Raw genomic sequence first — 25,205 nt, 5'->3', positions numbered from 1 at the left:
TATAATACTGGTCAGCTTAACCCTCTCACATCCTATTCTCTGGAATTAAGTCATTATGTGGATGATATACCATTGCAAGTAATTTAAGGTGCTTCCATCTCAGCTATCTCATTTTAATACCATGACACCCTGTAATGTTGATGTCACTACATATAGGGCCCAAAGTTAAAAGATTTGCTAACAACCTTGAAGTTAGTGGAAAAGCTGAAGCAAAAAATCCATTTCAACTGGCTACTAATCCAGGACTTTTTCTACTTCAACACATAGGAGTGTTTTGAAAGTATCTGCTTTTTGGTATTCCCAGCAGTCAGCTGTTGGGGGAAGCATTAAAAATTTGGAAATATAAACTGGGAAAATGAGAGCTCTGTCTGTGTAATTTGTCAACTTTGTTATGTTTGGGTCTAATAAGATTATGATACAAAGAATATTTTTTCTCTTCCCAAACTTTTCTATCACTGTAGCAAGTCAAAGTATTAACAATGCACTAGACTAGGTCATTAAGACTCATTCACTCTTCCTGACTGGAAAGATTTTTCATGTTTTCCGTTTAATAAAGAACTCGAGCCCAGCCAGCATGGCTCAGTGGTTGAGCATCGATCTATGAGCCAGGAGATCAACAGTTCAATTCCAGGTCAGGGCACATGCCCGGTTGCAGGCCAGTCCCCCTTGTGGGGCATGCAAGAGGCAACCAGTCAGTGATTCACTCTCATCATTGATGTTTCTATTGCTCTTCCTCTCTGAAATCAATTAAAATATATTTTAAACAAAAACTTAAACTACAGATATCTGTGAAGATGGTGCTATTGTTCTTGTGTGGGATTTTTTTTCTTCTACCCTCTTATTTTCTAGTTTATAAACATGCACCAACACTTTAATACCCTCAAAAACTGGTCCATGAAAAAAAAAGCCTATAGGATCTATGACCAGGACACAGAAACATCTGTGTTATTTACTAAAGACAATTCTCACACCCCTCCCTTCTCCTTTTGAATATTTTGAAACAAATTGGGGAACAGAGATGTATGAAGACACCAGTGGCTAAATAAGGGAAGTATGTATCTAAGAGTGTGTGCGCGCACATGTGTATATGTGTGTGCATTTGCATGTGTGTGTGTGTGTGTGTGTGTGTGTGTGTGTGTGTGTGTGTGTGTGTGAAAGGACTAAACTGAAAATACTTAAATTATAGCAGATATACATTGTTTATATTTAAGATGTGCAACCTGATTCAGTATACATATGCATTGTGCAAGAATCACTACAATCAAAGCTAATGTGACTCCATTTTGGACTGTTTGCACCTCCATTCTCTTCAGCACTACTGAACATCATAGCTTAGGCCAGGCAGTTTCTACTGAATGCATATTGCTTTCACACCATTATAAAATCAAAAAATCATAAACATGAAAAATCATCAATAAAATTGTGAGTCATTTTTGTTAAGCCTTGTCACCAAACACAAACTTAATAAATAACCAAATTTCAGTTTCAGCCTCTTCCAGAGGTGGAATTGTAAACCAATCAATTTGGAATTTCCTGATCAGCACTGGTAAGGTAATCTGCCTGATATGACCCCCTGCCTTCCCCTGAACGAAGGTGTCCTTGCTTAAAATAATCCAGTCTTTACGTACACAGTCCCACTGTCTTTCTGCCTATAAAAACCTTCCATTTTGTACAACTCACCAAAGCACCTTTCTAGTTGCTAGATGGCATGCTGCCCAATTCCTGAATTGCTTAGTACAGCCAATTAGATCTTCAAACTTACTTGGTTGAATTTTGTTCTTTAACTCCTGCCCCCAGGGCCTTGCCATTCCTTTGTACCCAGAAGACTGTCTTTGATGTGTGACCCCTTTGCTCCAGGCTCTTCTCAGAGTGACCCCCAGTGTTCTAGATGAGGAGATAAACAGGTACACAGAGTAAGGCTGTCCCCCCTTCCCCCTCCACCACTGCCAATCAGTTGGAACATTGCCCCTCCCACATCTATTCCTTTCTTCACTGCCTCGACTTCTTAGCTCTAAGAAAAGGGAAAGGACACTGACTCTGCTCTTTAGATTCACACACTAATCCCCACGGACCTGTGAAGGTGAGTATGGAATCTGAATAAGGCAAGTTAGAGTTAGAAGGGTTGGTACTGAGCATGGCTGGGGGAAAGGCCCAGGAACACTGGAATGGGCTTGCTTGACCTTCTAGGTGGTAGAGTTGAGAATGCAGTGATCCAACTTGTAACAAGCAAAGACCTGAATTTAACTCAGCATTAATCTAACTAATTCACACCTCTTTTCCTCCCCAATATTTTCAAGCATAATACATTGAAGCAGTTTAAATCTTGGTCTTCTCATCCTGTTTAGGCCATTTGAACTAGGGATAGGGTGGCACCAATGAGAACCTGCCTATCCTTTGTTCTGTGCCTGACAGAGCACTGGAGACCCCCAAAAGTGCTGTTACACAAATCCCATTAGACTCTCACAGGTCATAAGGGAGCTACTATTAGGCTCATTTGAGGACACCAATTCTGAGATACTGAGAATCAGGTTACAGTTTCTGTAGGGCCAGGTTAACTCCTTGTGGTAACCGAGGACAGGGAGCTGGTTTAAAAGGGAGACTTTTTCAAACATCTCTAGGCCCTGATTTTGACCAGAGTAGCTCCTGTGATGGCAGTGTCAATATTGGTACTTGGTTGCTTAGAATACTATTTCAAAACTTTATGATGGTATTCTTAATGGCAAATCAAGATCATTCAGCATGATGATAATTAGGAAAATGGCCTCAGAGAAGGCAAGTGGGCAGTCAGAAGTGCTACCATGTTTCAGGCAGGCATTGGGGAAGTGCTATAAGGAAGTCAAGATGAGATAAGTACCCCACTTGAAGAGTCAGTTTTAATTGCAGCCTGGGATTTCAGAGAGCCAAAGCCTTCCTTCTTGGAAAACGTTTCCCAAGTCTACTCATCTTCTACATTCCCTTAAAGCAGTGGTTCTCAACCTGTGGGTCGCGACCCCTTTGGGGGTCGAATGACCCTTTCATGTGGGTCGCCTAAGACCATCAGAAAACATACATAATTACATATTGTGTTTGTGATTAATCACTATGCTTTAATTATGTTCAATTTGTAACAATGAAATTGGGGGTCACCACAACATGAGGAACTGTATTAAAGGGTTGCAGCATTAGGAAGGTTGAGAACCACTGCCTTAAAGGGTGACAATCTTTTCTACTTCACAGACATAAAATTTAAAATAACATTCTCTTTCAGACACACTTTCTTATGAGAACCCATCTGGACTGTAAAACAGAGCTAGCTAGAATGCTCCTTGTTTTGGGTAAAGAGGTGTTTGGAATTCTCAAAATAAACGTCATCTATTTTCTACAATTTTGTGCTTGTCTCACTCAGGCTCTAGCATATTTTCAGTAATTGTAAATGTAATTATCTAATGAGATTTATCATCTTCTACTCTGCAACCAAATAGTAAAATTGAGCCTAAATATCTACATTGGCAGGGAACGGAATTTTAAGGTGGAGCTCAGCTCAGGGCAGTGTTGCAATTATGTTTTCCTCTCTCTTCCATGTAGACCCACAAGTGATCCTAGTGACAGAAGTCATTCTCTCTAAAGGTCCTAGGTCCTCTCTTGCTCCTGCTGTTCCCCTTATGTAGAATCCATGTACATTGCCAGAACATTTCAGGTAGGGAATTCATGAAATAATACCATCTGAGCGCAAGCTGGGAATTCAATGAGTACAGATGCAATGATCTCATGAGAGAAAGAGAAGCTCCAAAAGACAGGAACTATCACCTCTTCATCTATACCTTCTGGCACAAAATTGAGCACATATGCATCAGGAACTGGAGAGATTACTACAGAAATGTATATATATGGGTCCAGTATCCCTTCAAAATAATCAAGTGTTACCAGGGGAATAACAAAAAGGGCTACAAAGAGCACAGGGGCCACAGCTACATTGAATTCCATTGTGGCATGAATGGGTTGATAGCATAGAGGACATCCTGTTGTTAGAGGTTGTCAGTAACTAGAAAGTCTACCCACACCTGGTTTTAATAGAGTAATTAGTGTTTTCCAAGTGGTGGGCCCTGCTCACATGAATAGCCCTTACTAATCACTACTTTGCATTTATGTGCCAATGTTTTCCAACCACTTAGAGTTATTTATCACAACTTTACCTATGTTGGTTCTCTGCCTGGAATACCCTTCTGTTGTCATTTACCTGCTATATATATATATATATATGTATATATAGATATAGATATAGATATAGATATAGATATAGATACAGATACAGATACAGATACAGATACAGATACAGATACAGATACAGATATAGATATAGATATAGGTATAGATATAGATATAGATATAGATATAGATATAGATATAGATATATACACACACACACACATTAGAGGCCCAATGCACAAAATTCTTGCAAGGGGCTCGGCTCTCGCAGCCTCAGCTTTGTCCAGAAAGTCGTCCGATCGTCTGGTCTAATTAGCATATTATGCTTTTATTATTATCAATAATAATAGTATATATAATAGTATATATACTGAATCATATATGCATATATATGCATATATATCCTATATAATAAAGAGGTAATATGCAAATTGACCCCCACACCCTCACATCACAAGATGGCTGCCCCCACATTGTCACAAGATGGCCAGCAGGGGAGGGCAGTTGGGGGAGATCAGGCCGGCAGGGGAGCAGTTAGGTATCAATCAGGCCAGCAAGGGAATGGTTAGGGGGTGATCAGGCTGGCAGGCAGAAGTGGTTACAGGCAATCAGGCAGGCAGGCAGATGAGTGGTTAGGTGCCAACAGTCCCAGATTGTGAGAGGGATTTCCTAAACCAGCAGTCGGACATCCCCTGAAGGGTCCCAGATTGGAGAGGGTGCAGGCTGGACTGAGAGACACCCACCCACCCACCCACCCCGCCCCAGTGCACAAATTTCATGCACCGGATATATATATATATATATATGATTCAACTCACATGGCATCTCTTTTTCACTAACCCAGGAATTTTCCTGGTATTGATTTCTTATACCTACCCAAGCTGAATGATCCTCCCTTCACAATAAATTATATCATTCCAATGTGTGGACATTTATATATGTTATATGTGAAGAGTATGTGTGGTGATTGGTATAAGTATTAGATAGAGATTATACATGGGTGAGATTTATGCTGTGTGTAGTTTAAGGTATTTTATGTGTGTAATGTGCTTATGCATATGATGAGAATGTAAATGTTTATGTACTAGTTGGGGAAAAGTTGTGACCCAGCCATTGGTTGTGTTGATATGCTGAATTTCACTCAGATTTGGAATGTGGGGAAGGGCAGAGCTGATTTAGTATAACATGTATTATGGTCCTAGCTCATAGTGTGTGCTCTGTTACATTGGTCTTCTTCCTTTCCCATCTTTTGGCTTGGTACTTTTTTTTGGACTTAGATGAAATCAACATCACAAGTGCCCATCAATATGTCCTCTCGCTGGCTTCAGAAGATAGAGATTTCTAATATAAAAATACAGGCTGTCATCAGCATGAAAGCTATAAATTCCCAAGATTATAAAGAACCTTCCCCATCAGCTAGGGAATGACGGAGATTCCTACTGGACTCATTTATTAAGGCTGCTGTTGCTCAGTGGTTGATTGTGGACCCATGAACCATGAGTTCACTGTTCAATTCCCACTCACACACCAGGGTTTCAGGTTTGATTCCCAGTAGATGGCCTGCATGAGGCAGCCAATCATTGATTCTCTATCATCACTGATGTTTCTATTTCTCTTCCTTTCCCCTCCTCTCTCTCTAAAATCAATAAAAACATATTTTTAAAAATATCTCTAAGGAGGCTAATGCAATTTAGCTGGGTTAAGGCAGTAGTTTCCCAATGGATAATACACTCTGTAGAAGATATTAGCACAATTGAGTTTATCTGATAATAATCATTTTCACTTGACAGAGAAATAGGGTGGGGTTGGCAACTCTTCTCAGAATGAGGCTCCAGACTTGAATTTTGTTGTAAGGAAGAGGAAGTAAATTGGAGGATGAAATGTTGAGGACACAGTAAGTATAGTCCACTAGAATTCTGTTTGCTAAGTGAGGGAGAGAGATACAGAGTAAGAGAAATATTCGCTTCATGTAACTTTGCCTAAGGCAGGTATGGGGAGAAGACATACCAAACATTAAAGCATAGTACCTTGTGTTCTTTAGCCTCCTGTATTACGGAATGATTCCAGCCTTGAAACAATTACAGAAGAGGCCATGGTATTAACATTTCAACTAGGTGACTGCACACCTGCCTGTAACTCAGATCTCAATGAGTAACCAATAAATGTAGCTTGGTCATCATGTTTCAAGGGCAGCTCCTCAGCTTTACAGTTGTTCAGTGCACCTGGGGATGAGCAGACACCTGGGAGATGATGACCTATAGTATAGGTCGGCAATCTATAGGTCCAGTGGTTGGCAAACTCATTAGTCAACAGAGCCAAATATCAACAGTACAATTGAAATTTCTTTTGAGAGCCAAATTTTTTAAACTTAAACTATATAGGTAGGTACATTGTTATTAACTTAATTAGGGTACTCTTAAGGCTTAGGAAGAGCCACACTCAAGGGGCCAAAGAGCCGCATGTGGCTCGCAAGCCGCAGTTTGCCGACCACAGACCTATCCCAACCAAACTCACAAGAGACTAGTGTTCACCCAGTAGTTCTTCCTCAATAATCAATTCACATATGGAGAATACTGAATGTTTTTTCTCATTTGATAAATGCCGTTTCAAAATGTACTGGCATATTTTGAGGTGACATATTCTGGTCTCCTATAGGGGAGTTTCACAAATACCTCGTTTAAAAAACTCTTTAGAAGATGCTTTTATGAAAGGGTGAAAAGATGTTGGTTCAAAACAAGAAGAAAATGTATTTAAGTGTATTTAATATAAATAGCATGTGTTGTGTTGTTGTTTCTTGAGCATTCTCATATCCACTTACCCCCATTTGGATAGCTGCATATTCACTTCCCTTAGGGAATTATCCTTTCCCTTTCCATGTGCAGTTTGGTGAGGCTGTCCATCCAGGTTTCCAATGTCCTCTACAGAGCCAAGTGAGGATCATGAGAGTCAAGCGAAGCTAACTGGACACTCTTGTAGAAGACTAGAATATACCACCCCAACGTATGCCCCTTTGGCTTAAGAATTATTCTGAGAAACAGCAGACAAAGGAGAAATTCTGAAAGCAGAGTTTAAGTTACTCATTTGTGAATTTAAAAAATAGGGTCTATGGAGAGAAAACTCCTATGGTGATCTGACCATATATTCCTAACTGGGCAGGTCATGGTGGGTAGTCAGCCCCAGGCATTAACTGTTCAGTAAAAAGTCACTTATGTAAGCTCTGTCCAATTGTGTGTCTGTGTGTGTGCATGTACCTTTGAAAGAAGCAGTAACCACCCTCAAGAAGGCACAAAATCTTGTTAACTATCCTGTAATCCAATCACCACCATGTTTTCTCCCAGCTCTTCCTTATTTTCCTTTCTTAATTGCAAATGCATAAAGGAAGCTGTTATTCTCCAGATGTTTGAGTTCTTGCTCCCCAGCATATGTTGTCAATTTGGCTAAATAAAATAAAAATTCTCCACAGGTTTGGATGTTTGCTATGTAGACACTTTTGCAGGGTAATTTAGTTACAAATTATATATATAATTTGTATTTGTAAGGGTGTTTCCTTCTCTGTACCAAGAAGAAAAAGATGACTCTAAGTCACAAGAAACTTGTATTAATGGAGAATGCAAAGAGTTACATTTAAAAAAAACCTTATCTTAGTTTACTGTGCTGTTTCCTTGTCACTGATGCTATTCCAGACCTATACTAGATATCAGCACTTCCCTCAGTCACTGACTAATTATGGACATCTCTACATCCCACCTAAGCATGAAGAAGCTACATAAGAATGAAATCAGCCTTCATCAACCCCAGTTTACAGAAACGTCAGCTAACAGGGGAGGGGGGAATGCTGGGATGTTAGGCATATTTTCTACTTTTCCCCTGGGCTCAGTACTTTTCCATTATACTCCATTTGGGGCTCTCACCCTGCCCCTGCAGTTTTGCAAGATATGACTAATTATCCTCATTTCAGATTTTGCAAGATATGACTAATGGCTTCCAGTTTCCAGTAAATCACCTACACTCAGCTTCCCTCCAGCAACCAGTCCAAATGGTTGCTCTGACCTGCAACAGGAGATATAAATATCCCAAACTCCCTACTCTTGCTTGCTGACACTGACACATTGGTCTCAGCCTGCTGTGAGAGAATACAATAAAATTTCTTAAACTCTCTGGGCCTGGCTCCAGTCAACACAAACCTAATAGTCACCTGTCCATAACTTGCCTCTCCCACACTCTTCTTCCTTTATTTCACCTGGTAGCTGAAGATGGTATTTAACTCCAAGTTTTAGCCACATCTTTGAGTTTTTCTCATGTGTGTATGAGATATCCATGCTAATAACTTGTTTCTTTTTCTCTTGTTAATCTGTATTTTGTTACAGAGGCTTTATCTGAGAACCTAGAAGGACAAAAAACAAAGATTTTTTTTCTCCCCTACACTGTCCTCAGAGTCTGAATTTCAAGTAGTGATGCAAGGTTAAAAAAACAATTTGAGGTGGATTTATGCCCATTAAGCCCTGATTTTCAGTATACCTAAACTTATTGGGTTCCAGGTATTTCCAAAGACCAATTCTTCTGCTATATTTTTTTCATATTGTAATCTCTCCCACATTCTTCCAATAAATCCCCACCCTACTCTCACCACCATTTACACTTTTTCCCCCTTAAGTTACCTCAAATTGCTTTGTTTGCTTGCAACCAAAACACTAATGAATAAAATTAATTTGCAACATTTGTGATCTTCATGATCACCAGCATAATTATGCCATTCAAATTTTGGAATTTTTCATGTATACTAGATGCATACCCTACAAGAAATATCAACTTTCTTTAGTACAGCATATAATCTCTTCCATAATCTGACTTCTGCTCACCTCTGTGGTCTCATATCCTATCATTCACTTCACTTTTCTTTTAACAGCAGTCATACCTAGCCACTTACAGATCTAGGAATATACCATCACACATTTCAGCCACTGAAACTCTTTCCTTACTTATTGCTACTGTCCTATGTTTATATCTCAATTTAGTTCCATGACTATTGAGAAGCCTGTAAGCTCCAATTCATGGTGATCCCTCCCATCTGTTAAAAAACAAAATTCAATGGAGTAAATTTGAAGACCTAATTGGCTTTATTACACAATTCATAAATCTGGCACATCACATCTAGCAATTAGAAGAGTCCTCTGAGGGGTTGTCAAAAATGGAAGGTTTATAGGAAGCAGGATGGGGCATTGAAGCTATTAATGAAAGAAAAGAAAGATTTATTGTGGGTCTGGAACAACTTTTCTTTGGGAGAAGGAAAGGGGAAGGGATTTATTATGTAGAATAGAGGCCCAGTGCACAGATTCATGCACCAGTGGGGTCCCTCGGCCTGGCCTGTGGGGATCAGGCCGAAACTGGCTCTCCAACATCCCCCAAGGGGTCCTAGATTGCGAGAGGGTGCAGGACAGGCCAAGAAACCCCACTGGTGCACAATTGGGGCCAGGGAGGGAACACAGGAGGGCTCCAGGGCGTGTTCAGCCCGTCTTGCCCAGTCCCGATCTGCTGGACCCCAGCAGCAAGCTAACCTACCAGTCAGAGCATCTGCCCCCTTGTGGTCAGTGCATGTCATAGCAATGGTCAAACAAAAGGTCGGACACTTAGCATGTTAGGCTTTCATTATATAGAACTAGAGGCCCGGTGCACAAAAATTTGTAGACTCAGGAGGGTCCCTCAGCCCTGCCTGTGCCCTCTTGCAGACTGGGACCCCTTGGGGGATGTCCACCTGCTGGCTTAGGCCCGCTCCCCGGGGGATCGGGCCTAAGCTGGCAGTCAGACATCCCTCTGGCAGCCCAGGAGTCCTCGGGGGATGTCCACTTGCCAGCAGGGAGCAGACCTAAGCTGCAGTCGGATATCCTTAGCCCTGCTGAGGATGCGGGAGAGGCTCCCGCAACCACCGCTGTACTGGCAGCCATCAGCCTGGCTTGTGGCTGAGCAGAGCTCCGCTGTGGGAGCACACTGATCACCAAGGGGCAGCTCCTGCATTGAGCATCTGCCCCCTGGTGGTCAGTGTGTGTCATAGTGACCAGTCATTCCCAATCATTCTGCTTTTAGGGTCAGTTTGCATATTATTCTTTTATTATATAGGATAGAGACCTGGTGCACGGGTGGGGGCCGGCTGGTTTGACCTGAAGGGTATCCCGGATCAGGGTGGGGTTCCCACTGGGGTGCCTGGCCAGCCTGGGTGAGGGGCTGATGGCCGTTTTCAGGCTGGCCACACCCCCTGGTGACCCAAGCTCCCAGCCTCTCCTTTTCTTCTTTTTTTTTTTCTAGGATTTATTTATCTTCTATAATTGAAACTTTGTAGCCTTGAGCAGAGCCCAGGGCCAGCCAGGGCAGGTGGGAAGCTTGGCTTCCTCCATCACTGGGGGCAACCCAAGCCTCCTGCTTACTCCAGCTCCCTGGCCACCACCATCTTAGTTGGATTAATTTGCATATTCTCTCCTGAGTGGCTTGTGGGCATGGCTTGTGGGCATGGCTTGAGTGTGACAGAGGAATGGTTAGTTTGCATGTTTCTCTTTTATTATATAGGATTGTCTCTTCCTTCTATGGGGAATAGAGAGAGCCTACTAGACAGATTACTTTACTGGGTATGACCAAAAAATTCCACACTGGTTGATTAAGATTATGCTTATGGGACAAGTTAAAATTACAATTAGATCAGGTATTAAACCTATATTTGGTATTGTTTAAAAAAGAAAGAAAGAAAGAAAGAAAGAAAGAAAGAAAGAAAGAAAGAAAGAAAGAAAGACCCCATAGGCCCAAAATGGCATCATTTGTGCTAAAAGCCTATGATAACAAACTCAAATTCTTCCTATGAACTGTAGGGGAAGAAAAAGTTTTCTTTGACTGTCTTTGGGTCCCTGGCTGGTTCTAAAAATTAAACTGACAAAGACAGATCAATAGGGAAAAAAATTGTACAAATTTTATTAAATTTTTACATGTAGATGGGAAACTTCATGAGAGAATAAAGGCCCAAAGAAGTGACCAGAGCAGGAACCTTTTATACCTTTTAGGAAAAAAATAAATAAATTTGTGAAAATTTGACAAAACAAAGGGGTTTGGTCCATAGGTAGTAAATGGTAAAGATAAGGGTTAGTTAGGCAATCTGGTGCCTTCTCTGGGCTGATTAAGAGTCTGTCTTCACTAAAAGAATTTATTTCCTGCTTTTAGGCTGAAAAGGGAGGTTCAGGAGCTTTTTTAGCATTTACTGATTTTTAATTGCCTTCATCACAAAATAATGTTTGTATCAAAGAGCCATATTTTGGGGTGACATATTCTGGTTTCCTTCAGCATAAACGTAAAATATCTCTCCATTTATTTTCCATCTATTTTGATTTCTTCTATTAGAGTTTTATAGCTTTCCTCATAGTGATCTTGTACATATTTTATTAGATTTATACCTAAGTACTTCATTTTTCTTTAGTAAATATTTTTCTAACGTAAATATTTGTGGGGGGTTTTAAATTTCAAATTCCAATTGTTCATTGTTGATATACAAGAAAGCAATTGATTTTCATATATTAACCTTGTCTCTTGCAACTTTGTTATAAATAGACAACATTTTTACCTTGTAGATAATCAAAGTCATTAAAAGCATTATGATCCATAACCAGTTTGGCTCAGTGGATAGAGCATTAGCCCGAGGACTGAAGGGTCTGAAGGGTCTCAGAGCGTGTGCGTGAGGCAATCAATTGATGGGTTTCTCTTGTGTCAATATTCCTCTCTCTCTCTCTCTCTCTCTCTCTCTCTCTCTCTCTCTCTCTCTGAAAACAAATAGAAAAATATCCTTGGGTGGGTATTAACAACAACAATAAAAAAGTATTAGGCAAGAGTATTCCACTATTATTTTAGGCTGAAGGGACTAATCTTCAAGTAATATGTAGAATACGTTGTGTGGATGAAAGGGGCCACATATTAATCTGACAAGCTAAAGGAAGGGTTGCATGGCAGTCTTGCAAACTCTAAGACCTAAAGTAACCACAAGGATGGTCTGAAATTAAACTTTAACTAAAAGCAGTTATGGTGGGTAGTCACTTCCTAGGCCAATATCTTCCATGACAAGGTCAACCTTTACCTTAACTCAGTGGTTCTCAACCTTCCTAATGCTGCAATCCTTTAATACAGTTCCTCATGTTGTGGTGACCCCCAATTTCATTGTTACAAATTGAACATAATTAAAGCATAGTGATTAATCACAAAAACAATATGTAATTATATATGTGTTTTCCGATGGTCTTAGGCGACCCCTGTGAAAGGGTCATTCGACCCCCAAAGGGGTCGCAACCCGCAGGTTGAGAACTGCTGCCTTAACTGAACCTATCTGTCTCTTTGCATCTATGATAACACATCATTGAATGTCAAGGTAACTTGTAACTTCCCTTTTCTCTGGACCCCTCAAGGCACAACCAAATGCCCTGGGTACCAGGACAGATGCTCTTGCAGAATTTACCAGGCAGCTGAAAAACACATAACAAGTACTCAGAAGATTAAGGAAAAACCCTTTATTTGTAGAAGTACTAGTATGGTGACTCAGGGGAGTCCATTTCCAAAGCCTGAGTGATGAATATGTGCCGGGAGCCGGTCCATGCTTGCTGTTTCAAGGGACCTGGCATATATGGCATACTGTTCTTAATATGTTTGCTCACCTTCTTGGCACTATGTGTTTTAACCAAGGTCTCTGAGAAAGGTTGTTTCCCCAGGTAGGGATTTTCCCCTGAAGTTAGGGAGGGAATAAAACCTCTTAACTAGTGCCAGGTGGGTAATTAATCACTTTAACTACGAACAATCATGCTTAAGCTACATAATCTTTACTCCCTGGAATGGAGATAAGAAACGCCCTAACCTTTGTAATAGAGATTGGTAGGATTGAATCAACTGGTATAAATACAGATGTAGTAAGACAGCAAGAGACAGAACTTAGAATACGGAACCAAGAGAGACAGAACCTAGGCACAGAACCTACACAGAACTAGAGACAGAAGAACTTCGCTGGAGAGAACATGGCAAAAGATCCTGGACTGAACCTGACTACAGAAATGGGCAAGAGAACCTGACTAGAACCTGGTGACTGAACCTGGCTGGAGAACCTGGACTGAACCTGGCTGGAGAACCTAGCGAGAGAACATGGACACAGAACCTGGCTGGAGATCTGAAGCAGAACCTCTCTGGAGATCCAGACCAGAACTTGGCTGGAGATCCTGGCTGGAGATCCTGGCTAGGCTGCTGATCAACTGAACGCTGTCTCCGTGTCATTCCTTCTTCGCCGACTCCGTCTACGCCTTTGGGAACCCCTGGACCTGTTGGGGTTGGACCCCGGCAAATATGGACAAAGCTTTCTCTTTATACCTTAGTTTCTTTGTCCCCAAAATATGGATTAGGCTTCTGGACTTTTCACAGGCTTTGCAGCCCCCCATGAATTGGGATGGGGGAAGTGAGATTACACTCAGAGGCTTGTCCTGTCTGGCATCAGAGCTGCCAACCCCTCTGGAGGTTGTGTATGGATCATGGTTTATGGCCTCTGTAAAATGGGAGTATTCCAGGAAACAGGTTCTGCAAGGCAGGACAGGCATCACAGATAAGAATGGAGTTAATTATCGGCTAGCAAGAGTGTGCATCAGAATGCAGGTTACTGGCACAGATTCAGATAGCTAGCCCCCCCAAAAAAAAAAATATTTTATTTTCCCTTTTATTCCCCACTCTTGATCCTCAAGCTGATATTCAGCCTTGGAGATTCAATGGAAGACTCAAAGCTAGGGAGTAGGGTGTTCAGCAGCTCAAATCTTTTTCATCTTCATCATCCAAGGGATTGTAATGTCAGTCCAGAGATCGGTCTGGAGTAACTTCTGGGGCTTCAGGGCTTACCGATTCTATCTCTACTAGCTGTTCTAAAACCTGCTGTCTTTCTTAGAGGAAGGGAGGGAGACTCTACACAGGTTTCTTCCTTTCTGGCTTCAGAGCAGGTGGAGTGGTGAGAAGCACGTCTCAGGGTCCCATCTATTTCTCCTCCAGTTGGCCCATTGTCCTTGCTCCGCTCATGTCTGTCTAACTGCCTAACACATCCCCTCAAGGATCTTGGCTCTGAATTCTTTCAGGGAAAGTGGACGTCGGTGGGATCCTCTTAACTGTTTCAATGCTGAGGAGGGATGAAGTTTTCTCTCAGAGCCAAGAAATCCTTGCTCTCTGTCAGAGGGACTATGAGGCCTGGGCACGGAAGGAGGTGGGCTTGTGACCTGGTGGAGACAAACTGTACTATAAAATTTAGTATGATTGAGCAATTAGAAGAGCAAGAATCACAACAACTGGTCTGGTGGAAGGGAAAAGGAAACATTTTATTTCTCATAATTTCCTACTGAAATAGAATTTTTCTCCTTAAAATTACCCTTATTTTTATTAAAGAGCTGAATTAAGACCAATTTGTCTATTGGTTTAAGTCTAGTTTCAATTTGGCCTGATTGTTTGCATAAACACAACAAGAATGGTAACTGACCGCCTTTGCCGGAATTTCATGATTGAGTCTCAGTGTGCCCCTTAGGGCAGAGAAGCCAAGCCATCCAGCTGCCATCAGGCCTGCCTGCAATATCTGCTGGGCTAGGTGAATTCCTCACCAAAATCTGTACCTGCAGTGGATCCATCCAGGCTCACACCCTAAGCTTCGGAACCCATCTCAGCAGCCCTCCTACTCATCACAAGCTAGAGTGTGTGGGGGTTTGGCAGGGATGCAGAGGCACACTCGCTGCTCCCCTTCCACTCTGACCAACTGCCAGCAATGGCAGGGTATGGGCCTGACGCTCCAGCTCCATACATTGTCAGGGCTACCAAGCAAGATACCAGGCTTTCTCCATGGCACCCTTATTGGCTTCAAGTCTTCAGAGTCCAGACATGACTCTTTAAAACATGACACTCCAGTCAAAGTTTTCAGTCAATAAAACCACAGTTGGAAACAAGTCTTATTGAGTTTATGCAAAGAAATGAATTGCCATGATTTATTCATTAAGAATTGCCAAATTTCAGAGAGATCACATAGGGAGAAAAATACACTAACTTGCTTTAAGATCTTCTGATTTTCCCTGCCAGTTCTTTCTATGGACTCTTCAGAAGATGTAATATTTTTCCAGATGCACTATAACAAAACAGTAACTGTCTCCAAATGACAAGGAGAAATTTTAAATGACATGGTTATGGATTTCATTATAATGCAGATGACATGGAATGTTGTCCTTTCTGTAAAGCCCAACATTCTATAATATTATAATTAATAACCATTAGTTATAACTTTATTTGACAAAAGTTCCTATGTACCTTCAGTATAAAATTTTCCTTCGTGAGAGGCATTTCAGAGCCTACTGGGGTGATCTAAAGACAATTTTAGGTGAAGAGAAAGTTTTTTAAAATTGAAACTCCTGAAGGATTGTCAAACTTAATTTTATCAAAAGACTATATATCAAAGTGTATTAGACACAAACATAAGCTAGCATACTTCAGTTCCCATTATTAAAAGATGGTCTTTTTATTTATTTATTAAATACTTGATTAATATAATCATTTTACTAGAAAAAAAACTAACCAAAATAAGGCTTATTTTCTAACTTCATTTGTCCTTGACTGGAGTGTCATGATTTAAAGAGTCATGTCTGGACTCTGAAGACTTGAAGTCAATAGAGTGCCATAGAGAAAGCCATACAGCAAATGACAGTAATTGGATTCTACTATCAGTTTCCCTGTGTACATTGACATAAGCTATTTACCCTCTGGTTAGAAAGGCAAAATGCAAATAATTTACTCTTAAGTGTCCTTGGTTTAGGGAAGATAGGATTTTCTAGATGGCTGTAAACTACTGCTTTACTATCTCAGTTTCCTTGTTCTGCTTGTCCTAGTTTACTGTCCTGTGACATTTATTCAATTTTCTTTTACCATTTCTTCCTACAAACTTTCTATAACTTTCACCAACATCCTTACAACTTTCAGAAACATTTTTACAACTTTCAGAAATAACCAGCTTTACAAACCACCTTCTTTCTCCTTCAAAATGCATTTCCATGCCTTATGCTTTCTCTATTGCACCAAAGCCATACTTTCTTTCCAATTAGTTAGAATTCTTAACCTTAATTTTTAGGTGACATGTAAGTGATTAACATTCCTCAGATTAGCAATACATTTATATTTTAAGAGAGATTTCAAATAAAATACAAGATATTCATTAACAGATTCAACTTCATTCTCTAGATTCTCCAGAGGAGGCAAACTCAGCTTAGTTAATGTTTCAGTATCCTATTATTTCAAACTAGAGGCCCGGTGCACAAAAATTTGTGCACTCGGGTGGGAGGGGGGGTCCCTCAGCCTGGCCTGTGCCCTCTCTCAGTCTGGGACCCCTTGGGAGATAACGACCTGCTGGTTTAGGCCTGCTCCCGGGTGGCAGAGGGCAGGCCCAATCCCTAGGTGCAGCCCCTGGTCGGGCTCAGAGCAGGGCCGATTGGGGAGTTGGGGTGCCGCCCCCTGTCATGCACAGAGCAGGGCAGATTGGGAGGTTGCGATGCCACCCTCAGTCACTCTCAGGGTAGGGCAGATTGGGGGGTTGGGGGACCGCCCCCTGTCACACTCAAGGCAGAGTCAATGGGGAGGTTGTGGCACCACCCCCTGTCACGCAGGGCCCATCAGGGGGTTGAGGAGCTCCCCCCTGTCACGCACAGAGCAGGGCCCATCAGGGGGTTGAGGAGCTCCCCCCTGTCACGCACAGAGCAGGGCCCATCAGGGGGTTGAGGAGCTCCCCCCCGTCACGCACAGAGCAGGGCCGATCAGGGGGTTGGGGCACCTTCACCTGTCACGAACAGAGCAGGGCTGATAGGGAGGTTGTGGCCCTGCCCCCATCACACACAGAGCCACAGGGCAATCAGGGGGTTTGGGTGCTGCCCCCTGTCACACTGATCCCGGTGCCGGGAGGCCTCTCAGTTCCGCTGATCCCGGTGCTGGGAGGCATATTACCCTTTTACTATATAGAATAGAGGCCTGGTGCATGGGTGGGGGCTGGCTGGTTTGCCCTGAAGGGTTTCCTGGATCAGGGTGGGGGTCCCCACTGGGGTGCCTGGCCAGCCTGGATGAGGGGATGATGGCTGTTTGCAGCTGGTCACACACCCTTCAGGGTGGGGGTCCTCACTAGGGTGCCTGGACAGTCTGGGTGAGGGGCTGAGGGCTGTTTTCAGGCTGGGACTGAAGCTCCCAACTGCTCCTTTTTTTCTTTTTTCTTTTTTATTCTGGACCAGCTTTAGCTCTGAGGCTCCAGCTCTTAGGCCTCCGCTCCTAAAAGCAGGTATCTGGTTTGTTTCGGTTCTCAAAACTCTGTATCAACTCCAGCTCTGAGATCCCAGCCAGCTGAAAGCTGGTTTCTGGGGTTTTGTTTACCGTCTATATTTGTTACAATGTTTGAAACTGCAAGCTCAGAGGCCAGCAGCGGCAGGCGGGGAACGTGGGAGTCCTCCGTCACTGAAGCAAGCAAGCCTCATGTTAGTTTCAAGCTGCCTGGCTGCCGGCCGCCATCTTGGCTGACAGTTAATTTGCATATTGCCCTGATTAGCCAATGGGAAGGGTAGCGGTCGTATGCCAATTACCATGTTTCTCTTTTATTAGTGTAGATATTTAGAAGTTTATCATTTAACCCAGCAATGCTCTAAAGCCTTTAAGTTATCAAAGACTTTGGAAAATTATGTATAGGCCTAGGAGGCTGAAGAAAAAGGCAGGAGGGAAAGGGAGCAGGACCCACAGCCTGTTCCCAGACCTCAAGCTGCTTGGATTCAAAACTGCCACATTTTTCCTTAGAGATAACATGCTAAGATCCTGAGCCACTTGTTCTACAGTTGTGAGCATTATGTTAGTTTCCTGTTTCTGCCTTTCTTATCTTTATGTACATAGACCTTCTGAGCCTTTTATGACAGCTCTTCTGCACTTCTATCCCTCCAGTTCTCTAACTTTGCCGTGTTCTTGAGATGTCAGGCCAACTATTGGTGACAAAATGTAATTTTTAATATTTCTTGGCCCAACAGGTCCTCTTTGTCTGATCCAGAGTACTTTCTTATTTGATCTTTTAGTCTTGAAACATTCAGAAGGCCCTTCTTCTTTGCCTTGCTGAATATTGAAGGCTTTATTTAGGTTCTGAGACCGGGGAACTAATTCCCTAGTATCGTTAATTATTAGTTCCCTGAGAGATCTCTCATGTGCCTCCTATGGGCCTTGTTGTTAAGGTCCCACTGGGGCTCCCAGGTTTGGAAATTTTACATCTGCTGGAAGCACACCAGGGCCAGCCAGGTGCTCCCTTTCCCAGATAGCAATAGCCAACCTTCAAATCATTCCCCCCTTCTTTTCCTGAGAATAGTATTCCCAAGATAGACATTAACGCAGGTCTGCATATACACTTGTGGGCCCAAAGTTGGGTCTAGCTGGTCAGCTAAGTCAGGTGGGTTGTCCAGCAGAGGTTTTAACTTTTTCTTTTTTTTCCCACTGCTCCAACTCCTTTCGCAACCTGGAAAAGCTAGTTTGTGGAAGCACAGAGGCCTCAGGGCCAGTTGGATGAGGGGGAGGCTGGGATTGTAAATCGCCACCTTGGCTTTTCCCTCAGATTGTCCCCTGGTCACAAAGGGAGGGGACATTTCTCTGTCTGTCCTTGTTCTCTTTTAGGCTTCTCTACTTTTACACAGAAAAGGATGACTGGTCCCTTCCTCCAACAGAGAGAATAGTCAATCTCCTCTTGAGTAACTGGACTTTTATTATTAACATTTATAATTATTACTGAAAAGCTTTATCATAAATCCTTCCTTTTAGTTACATCTATTTATTATATCTTAGCAACTTTGAGATTTTTAAAGCCAATTATTACCAATTTTGTAACAGGGATACCTCAATGTGAAAGTACCACTTTATTTTATTTTTCTTTATAAAAACAGGAGTGCTCTGCTTCACAGCTAGAAGGTACTTCTATAGATCTGTTCCTCCCAATGTTATGAGGAAAAATAGAACATTGGGGACTAGTTATACTTATGGGAAACAGTAATTATGCTGTCAACCATGATGCCCTTTCTGTTCAAAGAAAGGACGTACAAATCTGGCTGGGAGTCATATGCTCCCAGGATCAATCCATCCTCATTCAAAAACTGCCCATTATCATGGAAGCATCAACCTTGTTGCCCATCTAAGCCTACAGAGTTTACTTCCCTATATAATTTTTGTCCCTATACATATTCATAAACCAGGGAAGAGCAAACTAAAGTCCCTAAAAGATAGAAAGCCAAAATTATATTATAGACACACAGACACCTCACTAAGTAAGAGTTTCTGGTGGCCAACATTCTGAGAGGGAGAGCAGGCAGGGTCCTCAAGATAAAAAATTCTTGGCAGCTGCTAGAACTTTCCTGTAGTCTCTGTCACATGTTCAGCCTCAGCACACCTAACTGGGTTTCCCCAAAGTGGGACTTGCCCCATCTTTAAACAACAAAGAGACACGAACACTCTTATGAAGGTGTGCGCAACACACTAAAAGTTTACACCACAGAGCAATGTCTTCTGTGTCTGGTTCAGGAACTGCCCCTCCCCAGAATGTCAGCATTCTCCCCAATAGACTATTTTGGGAGAATGTATTTCCTAGGCCTGGGATTTCTGTTTCTCCTCCTCAGCCATAAGCTGGGGGGCCCTGATTTCATGGAGAGGCATCTGCATTGCAGGTAACGGTCTGAACCCTTCTTAAAATTCTTTAGCATACATTCTAAGACAGCAGGTTTAGAGGAACTACTGCCCATGTTTGAAGTTAAACAGTGTAATCCCTCCCAGTTAACAGAGACACAGGACAACCACAAGGTAACTTTCACTTCACGCAGACTCTCACACTCACATTCACACACCAGTCAGTCCGAGTTTCAACTTCCACCCACGGAAAGTCCCTGAACTGAGGCAAATATTTTGCATAGGCAGTGATCGGTCGCATCTTCTGCGCCTAAAGGCAGGACTGAACTCAGACTGGGTCCCCGGGGAAACTTACTGATCAGAAGTCTGGTCCCGGAAAGGCTTTCCTGTCTTCCTTGGAGTCCACTGGAGCCCACAGCGGGTGGCCCGATCCAACTGAGTGCGGGGAAGACTGGGACTCAGTCAATCGCTGATGGCGCCATTCCCTTCATTGTGGGGGCTCGGTGGAGAGGGCCCACTCACCTACTCTCAGGCAGCAGTACCTCAAAAGGGCAACTCGGCTGCATGTTTCTTGGTCAGGGAACCAAATTATGTTGCAGAATTTACCAGGCAGCTGAAAAACAACAGGTATTCAGAAAATTCAGGAAAAACCCTATATTTGAAGCTGTACTAGTACAGTGACTCAGGGTAGTCTGTTTCCAAAACCTGAGTGATGAATATGGATGAAGCTTTTCCTTTATACCCTTAGTTTCTTTGTCCCCCAAATATGGATCAGGCTTCTGGACTTTTCACAGGCTTTGCAGCCCCCCATGAGTTGGGATGGGGGAAGTGAGATTACACTCAAAGGCTTGGCCTGTCTGGCACCAGTGCTGCCAACCTCCTTCAGGGGTTGTATATGGCTCATGGTTTATGGCCTCTGTAAAACGGGAGTATTCCAGGAAACAGGTTCTGCAAGGCAGGACAGGCATCACAGATAAGAATGGAGTTAATTATTGGCTAGCAAGAGTGTGCATCAGAATGCAGGTTACTGGCACAGATTCAGATAGCTAGCCCCAACAAATGTCTTATTTTCCCCTTCAATATCACAAATTCCTTCATTGTTATTGTTGCCATGTTAATTGTTGACTGCTGCAAACCACCTAAGTAATGTGTCTATGATTTCACTTTTTATCCAATCCCAGAGGTTTCTCCCCACCCTCCACTTTGGTTTCTTCACCTTCTTAATCTATCACCAATGGATTTCATGTAACCCTCTTACACCTCCTCCATTAATGTAAAGTGTAAATTAAGGTGAAAAACCACCATTCCCTGGAGCATTATCCCAATCCATCGAGATTCTGCTTCCTGGTAATTGTCGATAGTTTGGCTCAAATAAACTCACAAAAACTCTTTTCAGGTTTGAATGTTTTTATATTAACAGTTGGAAGGAAAAGAGGCTAGAGGTAGGGAGAACATGTAGGATGAGACAATGAGATTCTGAATAAGGGTATTGCAGCACCAATGGGAAGATAAGAATGGATTCAATAACCAAATATCCAAAATTTCCCTTCTTCTTCATGTGTATGGGTCTCTTCACACAGAGTTTCCTTCTGGGGATGCCCTTACCATCCTCTTCATCTCACTTCTGATGATCAAAACTCAGCTCAGGTGTTGTGCCCTCCAATGATCCCTCCTCTCTACTGTCTCCTCACACTTCCCTGTCTTTTCCTCTATCAGATCTGTCAGTGATGCTTATATTTATTAATATATAATGTATTTTTCTGTTCAACACTCTCTTTTATTAGAACACCAGTCTCTTTTATTAGAACACCAGTCTCTTTTATTAGAAGAGATTCGTGCAATAGGCCTTCCCTTCTCCTGGCTGCCGTCACCGGTTTTCCTCTGGCACCTGGGACCCAGGCCTTCGCTCTGGCCAGAGCCGCCTTCCGCCTTCCGTCTTCGCAGCTCCGGCTTACCTTCAGTCTTTGCTCCACTGCTTGAAGCCTACGTATGCAAATTAACCGCCATTTTGTTGGTGGTTAATTTGCATATCACGCTGATTAGCCCATGGGAGGTGTGGCGAAGGTACGGTCAATTACCTTGTTTGTCTATTATTAGGTAGGATGAAATCTGAGTAGCTCAGTATCTGTTCTAATAATTGTCCACATAAATGAATAATTTATTCAAGTCTGTTGTTGGTACTTACAACATTATCAAGTATGTGGCAGCTATTATATCAGATTTACTCTTAAGAAACTGAAATCATAGAACTTCAAAAAACTGAAGGTTCAAATCAGGAAGGAAGCAAACAACCCACATCAGGAAGTGATCAGTTCCTCAAACTGAGTTTTGAGTCACACTGTTTCTTTAAGTAAGCTTACTCTTCTTGTGCCTCTAGTGATATTGATACGATTTTAAACAGCGAGTTTGAAGATCTAAGTATCTCATCCAAATTGCACACAAAAAGGTTATCTTCCAAGCCTTTCTCTTTCGTAAGGGCTCTGAACTTTCCCTTGAGAAGGCAGGCAGCTCTGGAATGCCTGAGGAAGAAACAGCCTACAAAAGCCTCTGAGCCGGGAACTACTGCTTCTGTTTCCAGAGGGAGCACCAAGGTGGAAAGCTGGTAAGAGAAGCCTCAGGGCTGGGGAGACTAGGACAGTGAAGATGGCTGGCAGGTCCAAGTCAAATAGATAGAGGATAAATATTTCAGGAGAAAAGACACAAGGTTTCTTACATGGGGGCCATCAAACCCATGAGTATAAGACAAAGAGAAGAATCAGGCCTGGCCAATAAGAGGAAAGGTCTTCTTCATAATCCTCCTCAGGCTCATCACAGAATTGTAAGACTCGGGTGAGAAAGAAGATGGTTAGAAGAAAAAAGAATTATGAAATCTTAAAAATTACAATAAAAATCTAAATGGTTATAGATAATAATTTTGCTCTTATTGCTTCTACTACTACTGTTTCTTCCCTCTTCCTACACAGAAAGATGGCCCTAGATCTCTTGGAACGCTTTCCTCCTCTCCTATTGCTGCTGGGACTATGGGGACCAGTGTATCCACTTTATGCTTTGCCTAAGAATCTCACCAAGGCTCAGTGGTTTGAAATTCAGCATATACAACCAAGCCCTCTCCAATGCAACAAGGCAATGCATGGTGTCAATAATTATACTCAGCACTGTAAGCCTCAAAACACCTTTCTGCATGACTCCTTCCAGAATGTGGCTGCTGCCTGTGAGCTGCCCAAGACTGTCTGCAAGAATGGCCGGAACAATTGCCACCAGAGCTCAAAGCCTGTTAACCTCACTAACTGCAATCTCATTGCAGGGAAGTATCCTAACTGCCGCTACAAAGATTCTGCCCAGTACAAGTTCTTCATTATTGCCTGTGACCCCCCTCAGAAGAGAGACCCTCCCTATCATTTGATTCCTGTACACTTAGATAAGGTTGTTTAAAGTTCTTATCATTTTGCCTCTCACTTATTTCAGATTCCCTTCTGCCTTTTCTTTTGTTGATTCCCTGGTTCCCATAGAAGAGAAAAGGAAGATATTGGAAGAATTAAAGTGTCAAGGACACCAGACCAGCATTGGGACATAAAGAAATTAGGATTCTTTCCTGCTTTTCTGCCTGTTTCAAAGGAAGGCAACAAGAAAGAGGGCAAAGAAGTGTCCAGACCTCCATATTTTTAACCTGGAAACTTCTGCCAAGCTTTGTTATACTGTTTTAACAGCAATAAAACCACTTTCTGCTGCATTCTAATGAGAGTATGAGTGAGAACCCTTTTGTTACCAGAAGAGGACTGACACTAAGGCGGGTCTGTCCCAACACCCTTTGGAAATAGGCACTTCTGTTGGGTCACGGGAAAAGAATTTCAGGACACTCACATAGGAGGAGTTTAGCAATAGTGGCAAGATTTATTTATTTATTTATTTTTATCTTTATTGTTGAAAGTATTATAGATGTCCCATTTGTTTGTTTCCCATTGACCCCCTCCACCCCACACCCACTCTTCCAATGCCTTCACTACTCTATTGTCTGTGTCCATGGGCTATGCATATCTATCCTATCTAATAATAGACAAATAGGGTAATTAACCGTACCTCCAATACGCTTCCCATTGGCTAATCAGGGTGATATGCAAATTAACTGCTAACCAAGATGGCGGCCTGCAGCCACGCAGCTGAAGCGAACATGAGGCTTGGTTGCCCCCGTGATGGAGGAAGCCAAGGTTCCCCGCCTGCCGCTGCCGGCTCTGAGTTCCTGAAGCAACAGCTCCAAAAGATACAATGTTTCAATTATAGAGCTAAAAGACGGCGGTTAATTTGCATATACCAGCTGCAAGCGAAGACTGAGGACAACATGGAGGCCGAGCAGTACAGAAGGGAGCTAAGTAGAGGCCTCAAGGACAGAAACGGAGCTAAGGCTGTGGAGGTGGGAGGCAGGAGGTGAGAGGGCAAGCCCAGACGCAGTGGCTGCGAGTGGGAGGGAAAGCCCAGCCTCAGTGGCTTGTAGCAGGAGGGACAGTGGCTAGGAGGGGAAGGGGCAGCAGCTGGGAGCAGGAGGGCAAGCCCAGCCCCAGGGGATGGGTGTGGGAGGGCAAGTCCAACCACTGTAGCTGGGAGCATAAAGGGCAGCGCCTGGGGAGGGAGGGGCAGCGGCTGGGAGCGGGAGGGCTAGTTCAGCTGCAGCAGCTGGGAGCGGGAGCAAAGCCCACCTCAGCAAGTTTCTCTCCCTTCTCTGCTTCGCTCCAGCCGCATGAAGCCTTATTCTTGCAGGAATATTCCTGCAACAGGCCTCTAGTATATATATAAAAGCCTAATATTCAAAGTGTCCCCTTGGAGTTCGACAGTTCCGGAGCTCAATCACTCACTCTGACATGTGCTGACCACCAAGGGGTGGTGTGGAATGAAAAAAGGCCCTGACCAGAAGCCAGCAGCTGGGGAAGGGAGGTGCCAACCAATTGGCAGCTGACAGCCACTAGGGATCCTACCCATGCACAAATTTCGTGTCTGGGGCCTTTAGTATGCATGTTAAGTTCCCAGGTTAATCACTCCCCACCATTCCCCCAACCTCCACCTTCCCTCTAAAATTCATCATTCTGTTCCATGCTCTATGTCTCTTGGATCCATTTTGTTCATCAGTATATTTTGTTCATTAAATCAATGGCAAGATTTATTAGAGTGACAAGTGATAGTAAGCTTTCAGAGAGGCAGAGAGAGCAGACAGGCTATAGGACAGCTGCGTGGACTCAGAAAAGGAAGTTACAGAGGCAAGAGGAGAGTCCTTTGCTCTGTTTACTGCTCCCCAGATTGCAAGACTTTCCAGGACCCTTTGAGTTAGGAGAAAAGAA

The 25,205-nt window shown here is 42.9% G+C and overlaps 2 protein-coding genes across 2 annotated transcripts; both read left to right on the top strand.

The window, feature by feature from the left end:
• Positions 1–121: 121 nt before the first annotated feature.
• EDDM3B (epididymal protein 3B) lies at positions 122–4,025 on the top strand. Its single transcript, XM_036344770.1, is given in 5 exon segments — positions 122–131; positions 1,442–1,546; positions 3,565–3,589; positions 3,591–3,976; positions 3,979–4,025. Coding segments are annotated over 5 exon segments (573 nt in total).
• Positions 4,026–22,224: 18,199 nt separating this feature from the next.
• RNASE6 (ribonuclease A family member k6) lies at positions 22,225–23,768 on the top strand. The gene is made up of 2 exons (XM_036295856.1): positions 22,225–22,480; positions 22,842–23,768. Exon 2 carries the CDS (start codon positions 22,846–22,848, stop codon positions 23,308–23,310), a length of 465 nt encoding a protein of 154 aa, XP_036151749.1. The 5' UTR covers positions 22,225–22,480; positions 22,842–22,845; the 3' UTR covers positions 23,311–23,768.
• The last annotated feature ends 1,437 nt before the right edge of the window (positions 23,769–25,205 follow it).

This window comes from Myotis myotis, unplaced genomic scaffold (assembly GCF_014108235.1).
Source record: "Myotis myotis isolate mMyoMyo1 unplaced genomic scaffold, mMyoMyo1.p scaffold_m19_p_1, whole genome shotgun sequence".
Lineage (NCBI taxonomy): Eukaryota > Metazoa > Chordata > Mammalia > Chiroptera > Vespertilionidae > Myotis > Myotis myotis.
The sequence above is the reverse complement of the archived record's forward strand: the minus strand, read 5'-3'. Positions and strand labels throughout refer to the sequence as shown.

Excerpts from the sequence above, each read along its gene's own strand:
- RNASE6 (XM_036295856.1), top strand. The coding sequence starts at position 22,846 with ATGGCCCTAGATCTCTTGGAACGCTTTCCTCCTCTCCTATTGCTGCTG.